The following is a 15,326-nucleotide window of genomic DNA, read 5'->3' on the forward strand; positions in this document are numbered from 1 at the left end:
TACTTGTCTTACTCGCTCAAAGTACTGAAGTATAAGTCCAGATACATCACATTCAGGGACATTAAACATATAAACTTAGATCATCTGAGAGTTGACGCCTTGAATAATCCTTGGGATGACGTAAAAAATATAAACGGTTTCGATAAGAAAGTTGAAACTTTAAGTTCACTTATACTTGGTCTCCTTGATAAACATGCACCTAAGCGTACGGCCAAAGTCTCCCGACCTCCTTCTCCATGGCTGACCGATGACATTAAACAAATGATGTCTCACCGTGACGCATTACAGTGGCTCTACAGACGCACACACTCTTCCAGTGCGCTTGAACAGTATCGGACACTTCGGAATAGAATTAAAGTAATAAATTCGAAATAAGAAATTTTCTTTTTACAATCACCTGGCTGAAAATGTAAATGTGTCAAACACTTGGAAACAACTTCGTTCCATTGGAATTGGGAAAGCTTTGCCCCAGCTATGTAATCCAGACATTCCTCTGGAGAGATTGAATGCTCATTTTTCAGAAATAAAAATTAAACCGGAAATACACACAATATCACAGACTATAAAATCTCTTCTGAACCAGCCACCACCAAATAGGCCATTCTTTGAATTTCGCAAAGTCACAGAGATTTACGTGAAATGCGAGGTATTATCAATCGCATCATCTGCTGTAGGACCTGATGAAATACCCATACTCATAATACAACACATCATTGACATTATTCTTCCCGCCATTACTCATATATACAACACGTGCCTCACAAGTGGCCTCTTTTCAAAAATGTGGAAAAATGCCATTATAAATCCTGTCCCCAAAACTTCCTCACCTGTACTTATAACAGTTTATCGACCTGTTTGCATACTCTCATCTCTCTCCAAGCCTCTTGAACGCATAGTACACGTGCAATTAACCGACTATTTAAATAATACAAACTACTTGACCCTTTACAATCGGGTTTCAAAAAGGGACACAGTACAGCCACTGCCCTGTTGAAAGTTACAGACGACATGAGACGTGCTATGGACGAAAGGCAGGTGACGTTACTTACACTTCTTGATTTTAGCAGCGCTTTTGACACGGTAAATATAGACGTACTGGTTGCTAAATTGAAATCGCTTCACCTTGGACAGACAGCTCTAGAATTCTTTCTCTCATATCTTACGGAACGAAAACAACGCGTAATTCTTCAGAATAGGTCATCTGAATGGGTAATGAAATATTCAGGAGTACCACAAGGCTCTGTACTTGGACCACTTCTCTTTGTTATCTATATTAACGATATATCGACACGGCTAAGACACTGTAAATACCACTTGTATGCTGACGATCTACCGATCTATTATCATTCCAAAATTTGAGACATCAATCAAGCTATAGGTTATATGAACTCTGACTTAAATAATATCTGTGCATACGCTCATGAAAACTGTATTTTAATTAATCCATCAAAATCTAAAGCTATTATTGTTGGGCAGACGAAACAAATCAGTGCGGCAAAAAACAAAAACATTCCTCCACTAACTTTATCTGGTAAAATTATTCCGTACGAAAACTCGGTAAGAAATCTTGGTGTAATTATAAACGAGAATCTTAACTGGGGAGAGCACATTACAAATATCTGTAGAAAAGTGTACGTGTCCCTTCGCCCACTAAAATATCATCGAAATATGCTGCCACTAAACATGAGAATTAGGCTTATAAATACTCTTATCCTCCCTATATTTTCCTACTGTGACGTAGTACTAATTGATGCCACGAGAGAACAACTAAACCGATTACAGCGTGCTATGAACTCATGTATTAGATTTATCTTTTCCTTACACAATGATGTTCATGTTACCCCTTATTATTGACAACTTTCCCTTCTAAAATTTGAACAATATAGAAACCTCCACGGTAGTATTAATCTTTCTAGTATTAAAAAAGAATATCCCATACTACTTATCTTCACAACTCAATTTCCTATCCTCTTTCCACCAGCATAACACACGCTCCGGCAGTACACTTGCTATCCCTCTCAGCAGGTCAGCAGCATTTAGCCGTTCCTTTGTTGCAATTGGAGCTAGAATATGGAATTCTCTCCCCCACAACATTAGAGCCATACAATCCTTAAATTCCTTCAAGTTGTCTTGCCGTGAGCATCTCCTCGATGTGTGCCGCCAGGCTGAATGAATCTGGTAGAGTGAATGTGTGTATGAATGTACGTTTACTGTGCTTATGGTATTTTGTGTCATTCAACTTTTAATTTGTAACAATAGTTTTAAGACATGACTAAGAATATTTATAGAGTTTATGTTATTTTGTTTCATATTTTGTTTCTAGTTTGTAATGGTAGTTTTAAGATAAGATTATGAATATTGCTCTCAGATGTAAAATGTTAATGAAGTGTGGTTAAGTGTAAGAGAGGACCATGAGTCCTAACCTTGCCACTACAAATAAAGGCAAATATAATATAATATAATATAATATAATATAATATAATATAATATAATATAATATAATATAATATAATATCATATAATTGCAAGCATGCATCAGTCATGCTATATATCTGTATTTTATAGTTAAGAATGTCCGCTAGCGTAATGGTTAGCACAGTTCTGTTCTCGGGAGCCTGAGTTCAATTCCCGGTACCATACTGCCAGAGATTTAAGAATGGCAGGAAGGTTGATATGCGATAAAAATGGTACATGCAGCTCCCCTTCATTGGGGACAAGGCTAAAAAAGAGCTGCATCACCTCGGGATGAGGAAACAAGTTTACTTAGTTAAGAAATATTCACAGTTGTTGCTATTAATATAGCAGGTGAGATCATTAACAAAGTGATCGTGTAACTCGGGCCAATATAGGTAATTTTGGTGAGAGAAAAACAATCCAATAATGATTGTTTTACTCGCCAGCGTACTTAACAAATAATAATAATAATAATAATGTTATTTATTTTATATCCTCACTAACTACTTTTTTGATTTTTGGAGACGCCAAACAAAACATACTATTGTATGTGTTAATAAAAAAAATAGAGACAATGAACGTACAAAATTAAACATTCATGATAATGAAACACATTACCGCCACGCCTGTAGATATCCATAAATGTGGGAAGCTTTCATCGTATTTATTTTAATTATTTTTTCGTTGTGGAACTTCTGGCCCTATCCAGGCAGTTGATAGCATACCTAAACTAAACATTGCAATCTCTCATCTCAATTACAGCTGTTTAGGTAAATCATGATGCAGTAAATGTAGAGAAAAACATGAAATATACCGTATAATCTCGAATACCACCCACCACAGAATAAGACCCACACCCTTGTTTTGAAAGAACAAAATTTAAAAAGAAAATGAAGTCAAAATTATTTACAATCTTTACTGACACACATCAAATGATTAGAAAATACAAATGAAAGTAAACAAACATTTCCAGAATGATATCCAACGAGTTCATTCATCATCATCATCATCAGTACCAACTTTGGAACTTTCATCACCATCACCTTCCCACAAAATGTTGTCATCGCTGCCATCCATAGCATTAGAAATGTTACATTTCCTGAAGCTCTTCTGTATGAGGTCTCCAGGGATACGATTCCATGCCGTCAAAATCCACGAACACAGCAGCTGAACTTCCTGGCACTGAATGCGACCAGTTGGCGTCAGTGTGTGATTATCAGCCGCCATCCATTCTGTATAGAGCTGTTTCAAGGCTGCTTTAAATGGCCGGTTCACGCAGACATCCAGTGGCTGTAGCGTAGACGTCATCCCGCCCAGAATGACTCCTAGGTCGGTTTTCCCTTCCTTGATATGTTTCTTCACAGTGTGTGTTGTGTGGCCTTGGTAACTGTCGAGAACAAGCAAGCTCTTTTGTCCCAATAATGCACCAGGGCGGCATTGCCAGACACACTTTACCCAGTCTTCCACAAGTGAACTGTCCATCCAGCCGGAGTTCTGAGATCTGACGATTACACCAGCGAGTAGATTTTTAGGAAGCGTCTTTTGCTTGAGAACAATGTACGTCGGCGAGAATACACAACATTACAGTACACCGTTGTTTTTCATTACCACCTATTCTAATGGTAACACTTTTCGCACCCTTAACATTCACAGTCCTGTCCACTGGCATTTCAAAGTAGACTGGTGTCTGATCTGCATTGCCAATTTGGGAAAGCAAATATGCATTTTCCTTCCGCAACCAAATTATGTGACGCTGAAACGACAATAACTTCTCATTGTAGGCACCAGAAAGACGCTGTGAAATTGAGGTACACCTTCGTACGCTCAACCCATTTCTTTTATAAAAATTACAAACCCGTCCTCGGCTTGTCTTAAACCCTTCCAGTGCAAGTTCCTTTGCGATCTCTAATGCCTTTAGCTGACACATTTTGGTTGACACACCATATCCCAATTCCTGCCTTTCTATCACATATTTATAAAGTTTTTTTTCAATTTCTGGAAACTGTACACTCAGTCCATAAAAAGCTCTATGATCATCACTACATGTTAATAGCACATTTTTCTTCTTTCTCCAATCGCGAATGCACGACTCGTTGGTATCGTATTTCCTACCGGTGGCACGATTTCCAATAATTTCGGCTTCCCGAACTACTTTCAGTTTCTCACTCGCAGTAAAAGATTGCAAACACTTTGTGGAATTCATGTCGATACTCTGAGAACGTGCGTGAGACTGACGCCAAGCGCAGAAGTAGCGTATACTGAGAGTGGAGAGAGCATTGTTGCCAAGCCGCACAGGTGGTGATGCCCAATTTACGCGCATTCGGAAAGATAAATTTCCCAAAACTTTAAGTAAGACCCGCACCCAATTTTGGAAGCGATATTTTCGAAAAACAGTGCGGTATTATTCGAGATTATATGGTGCTTAAAAATAAAGGTCTGGCTTTCAACAACTGCAGTTATCCAAAGAATGTTTCCAGTCACTATGTATTACATTCGGAAGTACAATTTGTAACATACACTAGTTATCAGCTGGTGGATTGGCACGCTTTCTACAGCACAGCTTTATTCGGAAGGGTTGGCTTCTGCTACACATACACCAACCGGGTATAACAGAGACCATCTCCAGAAGCCATTTGCGAATAGATTCTCACTGTTTGGGCTCTATAGTCTGTAACAAAATTATTTTTTAAAGTTTTGAAAAGATGGGATCTCGAATGCTCTTGATGGCAGTGAAGATGACATCATTAGGAATGACGACACGCCAGTAGCAGGGAAGTTGGCAGCACAAAACGACGATAATTCAAATTAAAGCAGTGATCACGTTTATGTGAGGTAGGCCTATTGCTCAACTGACAGAGACAAATGACTGGCCATTAATATGATACCCTTATATCTTTTCCCTACGGGTTGAGTATGAAGTGAAATGAATCTTCATAGCAATTTTTTACTACCGGATGCCCTTCCTGGCATCAATGTCATCTCAGAAGTTAATGAGATGAAACAAATGACATGATATAAGAGTATATGTAGGCCTAAAAGTTATGTGTTCACCATTTATTGTCTTTTTAAATTTAGAAATACCACCTTCCAGCGAAAATAGCCAGTAAAACTCAGAGTACATTCATAAGTTTGTTAAAGAATATCATTGATTATTTACACGTACAATTTATAGCTCTTTATAGCCTAGAAGTCGTGTTTTCACTGCACAGAATTTGAGGTTATTAGCATATTGGACAACCGCCCACCCCCCTACATTTTTAGCTGTAAAAGTGGGGAAATGGGGGGGGGGGGGGGGGGAGGTGTCTAATACACAAGTAAAATCCAGTATGTTACTTTTATATCCTAATACTTCAGCATAGTTCTACAAAAGTAACCATGTATCCCATTCCTACCTGTAAGTGTTACTGCTTTGTATATGGACACATTGCCTCTCACTACCCATCTGGGGAATGAACGTTGCTCACGTCCGCAGGATTTACCTCCACATTGCCCTGCACGTGTTCCCCGGGTGGTGCTAAGCGAGCAACAACAAATCGGCAGCCAAACTATGAACAGATGTTGATCTCCTGGCCAAATGGACTCAGAGAGAACTTCTGCAAATGGTCCTTCTCAGGACCAACCTGCAAAGATACTAGGACCTTCTTTACGAATATGCCAAATAAACATCGAAGGCATATCCAGATCGAAGAGTGAACATCTTTCTAGAATCCTTCTTGAAAACATCGATTTAGTGACCATTCAAGAAACTCATACTGCGACTGAGGAACAGCTAAGATCGAGAGGAAAAATCCCTGGTTATATTGCTATTGGGGCAACCTACCACCAAACGTATGGGGCAGCAACCTATGCTCGTTCAAATCTACAACATGTTCGGCTCATTTCAGCAACGGTGACTGACGGATGTTCACGTGGTAACTGTTGACATATCGGGCATCAAAGTGGTAAATGTGTATAAACCACCACCTGTGGCTTGGTCAAATGAAGTGCTCCTCACCCAGAATCATCCAGCAATATATGTCGGAGATTTCAGTAGTCACCATCCGAACTGGAAATATGATGATGCAGATGAATGTGGCTCTCGACTAGTCACCTGGGCTGAAGCTAATAATCTACACTTGGTTTTCGATGTGAAAGATAGAGGAACCTTTAAGTCAGCCCACTGGAAGAGAGAATACAATCCTGATCTTTGCTTTTGTCACTGAAAATGTAAACGGTATTGTCCTGCCTACTGCAAGGAAAGTAATGGAAAACTTTCCCCACAGTCAACACAGACCTGTCATGATAACTACAGGAATACAAATATCTTTGGTTAAAAGCATACCTCGACCACGCTGGAATTTCAATAAAGCCAAGTGGGATTGCTTTTCAGAAGATCTTGACAAATGTGTCCGATTCATACCGCCTATTCAGTCTAACTACGAACGTTTTGCTGGACTTATTATCTCAATTGCCAAGAAATATATTCCAAGAGGGCTGCAGAAAGAGTATATCCCTGGATGGAATGAAACTTGTGAGACACTCTATGAGGAGTATTTACAGGGTGGAGATCCTGAAATAGCAAGTGCTCTGTTACAGAGTTTAGATGAATCTCGACAGCAGAAGTGGAACAATACGGTTGAGACTATGGACTTCAAACAGTCCAGCAGAAAAGCCTGGAGTCTTCTCAGGAAACTTAGCGGAAACAGAACCTGCCACAAGAGAAATGGTTGCATCACCCCCAACCTAGTAGCTGAACATATTGTTAAAATGTCACGAGCGCCCTCTGATAAGAAACATACCGTCCAAGTAAAGAAGTTGCTCAAACAACAGAAAAGCAACTTGCAGGACAACTCCATATACTCGGAACCATTTTCACATCTGGAAGTAGATACTGCTATTAAAAGCCTCAAACCTGGTAAAGCTGCTGGCTTTGATGGGATATTTCCTGAGTTTCTGATACATAGTGGTCCAAACACAAGGCTCTGGTTGGCTAAATTCTACTCTAATATCTTATTGTCTGGGCATCTGCCAAATGAATTCCAGGTAAGCAAGATCATTGCAATTCTGAAACCCGGTAAACCGGAAGACCAAGTCGATAGCTACCGACCAATAGCATTGCTGAGTGTTTGCTATAAACTCCTTGAGAGACTTGTGTACAACAGAATTAGTTCAGCCATTAATGAAGTGATCCCAGTAGAGCAAGCTGGATTCAGGCAGAACCGAAGCTGTGTTGACCAGGTGCTAGCACTAACAACTCACATTGAGGCTGGTTTTCAAAGGGGTACTAAAACATCTGCAGTCTTTGTAGATCTAAAGGCTGCATATGATACTGTGTGGAGGCAAGGGTTGATGTTGAAGCTGCAACGAGTTATCCCTTGCAAAACTGTAACCACACTGATCAACAATATGCTAACCAAAAGGCTCTTCTATGTTGTCATGTATGATGACATTAGTCGTCTTAGGAAACTAAAAAATGGTCTTCCCCAGGGATCAGTATTGGCACCCCTTCTATTCAGTCTCTACATATCGGATATTCCTGAGACAAAGTCAGTAAAATTCTGTTATGCAGACGACCTAGCCATTGCCATTCAACATCCAGATCTCAGCCATGCCGAGGCCATCCTGACGTCTGACCTGGATACACTTAGCTCTTACTTCCGAAACTGGAGACTACAACCCAGTATGAATAAGACAGAATCTGCTTGCTTCCATCTCCACAACAAGTTGGCTAATACAAAACTCCAAGTACTCTTCAATGGCCCAGTGCTAAAGCACAATCCTAATCCAAAGTACCTCGGGGTAACGCTTGACCGAACCCTATCTTATAGAAAGCATCTTGAAAACCTCGGATCTAAGTTGAGATCACGTAATAATATTCTGTTTAAATTGTGTGGAACTTCATGGGGTGCTTCAGCGGACACATTACGACGTACTGCGCTTGGCCTCGTGTATTCTGCAGCTGAATACTGCTCTTCAGTATGGCTTAACAGTTGCCACGTGAAGAAAGTCGATGTACAACTTAACACCACCATGCGTATCATCTCTGGTACTCTGAAGCCTACTGCAACGCACTGGCTGCATGTCCTGTCCCACATTGCTCCACCAAGCCTGCGACGTTCAAGAGCCCTTGTTCAAGAATATGATAAGATCATGTCCAATCCAACTCTACCTATCCATGGAGATGTTGCAGATCTCTGGAGACAAAGGCTGAAATCCCGTAAGCCACCGATGAAAACAGCTAAGAATCTAATGGATGCTGGTTTCAATTTAAAAGAGGAATGGAAAGAGCAGTGGATTCGTACAGCTCCGGAGTGGCCAAGCCTCTTTAATCCAAACCACGCCCCAGCTGGTTTCAGTTTGCCAAGAAGAACGTGGGCATCACTAAATAGGTTCCGCACAAATTGTGGAAGATCTGCATTCTCCCTTCACCAGTGGGGCTTCAGGGACTCTCCAGCGTGTGATTGTGGTGCTTTAGTCCAGACCATGCATCATATAATGGACGAATGCCCTCTGCGTGCTTATGGTGGAGACCGAAAAGACTTTGCTGATGTCTCAGTATCCCTAGTGCAATGGATAAACAATTTAGATAATCATGTGTAATTGTTCCCTACTTACCATGTATTCTTTGCAGGTTTTTCTTTTGTATAATATTGTACATACTTGTCCATTCTGTTAATTCCATACGCTTAATAATAATAATAATAATAATAATAATAATAATAATAATAATAATAATAATAATAATAATAACTACCCATCTAGCATCTTGTTTGCCTTTCCCTTCCCTGTTTATTGCATCCAGTATGTCCGTATCGTGATGATGCCATAATGATCAGATCGAAATCTTAAAATGTTCTCTGTTGACATTTTATGGGAAATTTTTGTCTCACTGAAGAGACCTGATGCAAATTATCCAATGAAATTAATTATGGCTGGTTCATTGCTAATTTGTCACGAATTCTGCTGAACTAGTTATTGTAATGTATCCCATATAAATGTGGGCAATTTAATTTTTTTTAAAGATTTCAGTTCTGTTCAGGGATGCTGTAGTAGAAACAGCAAGGGAATGCCTAGGAACAACTGTGTGTAAAGATGGGAAGAGGCGAACATCTTGGTGGAATGATGAAGTGAGAGCAGCCTGTAAACGTAAAAAGAAGGCTTATCAGAAATGGCTCCAAACAAGGGCCGAGGCAGACAGGGATTTGTACGTAGATGAAAGAAACAGAGCGAAACAAATAGTTGTTGAATCCAAAAAGAAGTCATGGGAAGATTTTGGTAACAACCTGGAAAGGCTAGGTCAAGCAGCAGGGAAACCTTTCTGGACAGTAATAAAGAATCTTAGGAAGGGAGGGAAAAAGGAAATGAACAGTGTTTTGAGTAATTCAGGTGAACTCATGACAGATCCCAGGGAATCACTGGAGAGGTGGAGGGAATATTTTGAACATCTTCTCAATGTAAAAGGAAATCATCATGGTGGTGTTGCAAACAGTCAAGCTCATGGGGAGGAGGAAAATGATGTTGGTGAAATTATGCTTGAGGAAGTGGAAAGGATAGTAAATAAACTCCATTTTCATAAGGCAGCAGGAATAGATGAAATTAGACCTGAAATGGTGAAGTATAGTGGGAAGGCAGGGATGAAATGGCTTCATAGAGTAGTCAAATTAGCGTGGAGTGTTGGTAAGGTACCTTCAGATTGGACAAAAGCAGTAATTGCACCTATCTATAAGCAAGGGAACAGGAAGGATTGCAACAACTATCGAGGTATCTCATTGATTAGTATACCAGGCAAAGTATTCACAGGCATCTTGGAAGGGAGGGTGCGATCAGTCGTTGAGAGGAAGTTGGAAGAAAACCAGTGTGGTTTCAGACCACAGAGAGGCTGTCAGGATCAGATTTTCAGTATGCGCCAGGTAATTGAAAAATGCTACGAGAGGAATAGGCAGTTGTGTTTATGTTTCGTAGATCTAGAGAAAGCATATGACAGGGTACCGAGGGAAAAGATGTTCGCCATACTGGGGGACTATGGAATTAAAGGTAGATTATTAAAATCAATCAAAAGCATTTATGTTGACAATTGGGCTTCAGTGAGAATTGATGGTAGAATGAGTTCTTGGTTCAGGGTACTTACAGGAGTTAGACAAGGCTGTAATCTTTCACCTTTGCTGTTTGTAGTTTACATGGATCATATGCTGAAAGGTATAAAATGGCAGGGAGGGATTCAGTTAGGTGGAAATGTAGTAAGCAGCCTGGCCTATGCTGACGACTTGGTCTTAATTGCAGATTGTGCCGAAAGCCTGCAGTCTAACATCTTGGAACTTGAAAATAGGTGCAATGAGTATGGTATGAAAATTAGCCTCTCGAAGACTAAATTGATGTCAGTAGGTAAAAAATCCAACAGAATTGAATGTCAGATTGGTGATACAAAGCTAGAACAGGTCGATAATTTCAAGTATTTAGGTTGTGTGTTTTCCCAGGATGGTAATATAGTAAGTGAGATTGAATCAAGGTGTAGTAAAGCTAATGCAGTGAGCTCGCAGTTGCGATCAACAGTATTCTGTAAGAAGGAAGTGAGCTCCCAGACGAAACTATCTTTACATCGGGTTGTTTTCAGACCAACTTTGCTTTACGGGAGCGAAAGCTGGGTGGACTCAGGATATCTTATTCATAAGTTAGAAGTAACAGACATGAAAGTAGCGAGAATGATTGCTGGTACAAACAGGTGGGAACAATGGCAGGAGGGTACTCGGAATGAGGAGATAAAGGCTAATTTAGGAATGAACTCGATGGATGAAGCTGTACGCATAAACCAGCTTCGGTGGTGGGGTCATGTGAGGCGAATGGAGGAGGATAGGTTACCTAGGAGAATAATGGACTCTGTTATGGAGGGTAAGAGAAGGAGAGGGAGACCAAGACGACGATGGTTAGACTCTGTTTCTAACGATTTAAGGATAAGAGGTATAGAACTAAATGTGGCCACAACACTAGTTGCAAATCGAGGATTGTGGCGACGTTTAGTAAATTCTCAGAGGCTTGCAGACTGAACGCTGAAAGGCATAACAGTCTATAATGATAATGTATGTAATGTATGTATGTTTCAGTTCTGGTAGTTCTTAACATTCTAGAAGAAATTATCAAACATTAAAATATATGATATTGAGCTATTTTTCTTGCATATATGAGTTTGAGTTTGTGCTATCGAACTCAGTTTGTTTTACTGTAGTTGTTATAACGTGCTATGAATCTGCTACATTTATATTTTCACATCTTGATAATTCTTATCCTTTACCTTCTTTCATCACATATACATTTCATTATTGATCTTGCATGTTTTTGTTGGTTTCAGAAATCCAAAAGTAATGAGAGCAACCCCAAAGCTACAGGCCTTGACAGAAAAGTTTGATTATAATCTAGTAACCAGAGCTGAAAGAGTACGTCAGTCTCTCCCAAAATATGAGCCGCCGCCTCGGAAGAACAGGTTAAAATTGGCCAAACATAAATGTAAGTGTACAAAGTTTATCTTCATGTACATATGAATAATAAAACGTTGCATCTCTGGAGACATGAAGTCCACTTTGGCTATGTTCTGTACAGTCAGATATGCAATTCCTTACAGCACTATGAATTTATAAGCACATGACACGCTCCCTCATAACGCAGTGCTACCATAACATCTAAGGATCAAATTCTAGCGTGAACATTTTTGTTCCTGAATGAATACACTGTGATGATGTCAGGCAACAAACACACAGAGTTCTTTCAGTCCATTCTGACATGGCACATTATTCACAGGCGTCAAAAGAGCAAGTACTCGCTCTCGTTCAACACAGCAATTTTAGCATTCTTGATATAGCAATTCAGTATTGCTTTTCACCCAGGACTACTCAGAGGTGGATACAGCAGTGGCGAGTGTCAGGGGGCATTTGACGTCTACCGGGCATTGGTTTAAATTGGGGATTCTACTACGGAAGAAGACAGCAGGTTAGTTGAAACTTCACAGGAGAACCCATTCATAAACTCGGCAGAGCCATGCAGGTAACCAATTTTCCTGGATGTCCATACACAGTCCGTGAATGATAACGAGAAGCTGGACTCCACTGCAGGAAAGTTGTCACCAAAGAGTCTCTCTTTGATGAATAGAGGGTCAATTGGTTCGCCTTTACCGAGATGAAGTTAACCGATTAGAGACAAAAGACGGGCACTGCCTGTCCGCGGCTCTTAATTGCTGTAATAACAAAAGACGGGCGCTGCCCCAGTCCACTGTGTAAATCTCAAATTTCTTATTCATAAATATAGATAGTGCTGATTATTGATATCTGTAGCATGTATTGAATTATATGGAAGTTCCTTGACCACTATAGATTATTTACGTATTTTATCTTCGGTGGATATCTTTTCAGGTACGTGTGTGGTTTATTTATATTGTGATTGTGGCGGCACCAAGGCTGAACGCAATAAAATATATCGAATCTGGTGAATTTTATGAGTGGGTGAACGAAGTTCTAAATGAAAGTGATTATGGTATAAATGATGATGAATTCAGTAAAGGTAATTTTGATGACAATTTGAGTGAAAGCAGTGAGGATAGTGAGGAGTATGTAAACGAAAGCGATGTATGCGCGAGTGATTAGGCTTGGATTCACAAGCTGAATAATCCAGTAAAATTCCATTTCGGCAGTCAATGCAGAGTCAATCCATTGATTTCTCGATACCTGCTTGAATCTGGAACAGAATTAGATGTACTGTATTTAGTCAATTCTTGGGCGATGATTTCTGGATGGAGATCGTAAACGAAACTAATAAATATGCAGACAATGCATTTCTGCCTGGCGGGAATTGTGGTAATACATAGAAAGATGCATCCGTACAAGAAAAGAAGGCTTATTTCACCCTCATAATAATGTCACAGAATACGAAACCTAACCTAAAATATTACTGGAGCACAAAGAAAGCTTTATATTCCAGCGCAAGAAGTGCCTTGTTCATCTTCATTTGGAAGACTGTTTCAAAACATACCACACAAAGAAAAACTTTGGATGCCCCTGACATGTTGTATTCAGCTGTCAGTTTGGCCATACTAAACCTATTTTTAGGTTAGGAAATAAAAACAAGAAAACAGTAAATATTCCAGTGTTCGGATCCTTCAGGACAGTCATCCCTTACATTAGAACTAAGCTAAGAAATATTCAGCAACAGGGGTCAAACAAGTTTGGAATAAATTCGGACTTCAATCGGTTAAATCGTAATTGGTATCCTGTGATCTTCTTTGATGAGACTTCAGATCGGCGGTGGTCAGGCCTGTTCGTGTTTACAGGTCACAAGGAGCCCAGTACAACAAAAAAAGATACATAGCAGAGTGTTCACGCAGTGGCCACGTATTTGTGTCTTGTTGGGGGTGGGTATTCTCTGATGGAGTGCTTCATCAGATAGATGACCATCTTATATCAGACCAATATTTGGACATTCTGCAGAATGTTAAGGTTCTGAGTATGAGAGAGTGTTATCCAGATGAGGAAATACAGTTTGTGTAAGACAACTCCCCAATCCACACAAGCAGTCGTGGTCAAGGCTGTTTTTCTGAGCAGACTGTTGAATTTCTTAATTGGGTCCCTCGAGCTTCGGACTTGAGCCCCATTGAACATATATGGACAAGGTGGAAACGCCATATAAAGAAACGCTGGTCTCGCCCTCTTCCGCGTTCATACGGTGCTTTGTGGGGCATTATGTTAGACACATGGGAGAATCGCCCTTGATGAGGAATACTTTAGGCATCATGTTGAGCATGTTGTTCAAGCTGATGGATGCTGGATGAGGCATTAAGTCATGTCTGACATAATTGAAAGCACATTGCCAGATATTGCAATGAATAGAAATACACACTTATTTGATTAACACAACACTCGAAAAGTTAAAAAAAAAAAAAATAAATAAAAAAAAAATGTAATGTATGGAGTAGGATTGGAATCCTGGTTCTAACCTTAACAGGTGGGTACACTTTCTTGGAGCTAACTGGTACTTCCATGGACGCTCTTAACTCTCCGTGGGCAGAAACATATATATATGGTCGACTTTTCTTACGCTCTGTGCGGAAACGTATATACAGTTGAACCTGCTTTATACGTAACTCTGTTCTACGTAATTCATATTTTTACATAATTTCCTTTAGGTCCCGGCAAAATATAATTTAAAAGCGTGTTAATTAAACCTGATTTATACGCAGTCCGTTTGTACGTAATTCGCTGTTATACGTATTAAGTGTCAGGGAAATATAACTGAGTTTTGCGTAATTGTAATGAGAACGTACTTTTTTTAAATAAACTACTGTATTTACGAAGTTTCCTCTGTGTCGGCGTAGGCAGAAGTAGAGCGATCAGGTTTCGGTGCTGAAACAGAACACAGAGTTTCACCGACTGACACTGTTGACCCCATACTTACTGGCGGCTTAACAAAGGCGAGTCCCATTTGCACCTCCTCTACCTTCGTTGTTTCTGACACGCCGCCAAAGATTATGATACATTATAAGCAAAGTGGGTGGTTTTGGTGCGGAAACAAAAATAAAATACAGTAAATTTGTTTGAATATGAGAATTTCTTTCGTGGGAGCAACGGAGAAGTAAAATGTCCACGATGCCGCTATCTGGTGTTTACTGTTGAACAGTAATTTTGTCATTCAGTTGCTTTTGATAGCCATGGAGAACATAAAAAGGAAAAGTTATACAAGATGTGGACGCTAATCCACACAAAACAAAAACTGAAATTGCTTCAGGCTTAGTGATTGCTTGTATCACACTATGTACAGTCATCAGTAAAAGAAATGCTATTTTGGATGAGTTCTTAAAGCTGAGTTCATAATCAGCAAAGCTCAGCCGTCAGCAAGAAGGATGGTACGTAGATTTG

At 39.8% G+C, this 15,326-nt stretch overlaps 1 protein-coding gene across 1 annotated transcript in view; it reads left to right on the plus strand.

The window, feature by feature from the left end:
• The window catches only part of drosha (ribonuclease 3 drosha), a 295,969-nt gene that overhangs the window by 38,910 nt on the left and 241,733 nt on the right, over positions 1-15,326 (plus strand). The window contains exon 4 of the mRNA XM_067146934.2: positions 11,777-11,931. Within this exon, the coding sequence (XP_067003035.1) occupies positions 11,777-11,931 (155 nt within the window). The remainder of the gene's footprint in view (positions 1-11,776; positions 11,932-15,326) is intronic.

The sequence above is a fragment of the Anabrus simplex genome, chromosome 5 (assembly GCF_040414725.1).
Source record: "Anabrus simplex isolate iqAnaSimp1 chromosome 5, ASM4041472v1, whole genome shotgun sequence".
Taxonomy (NCBI): domain Eukaryota; kingdom Metazoa; phylum Arthropoda; class Insecta; order Orthoptera; family Tettigoniidae; genus Anabrus; species Anabrus simplex.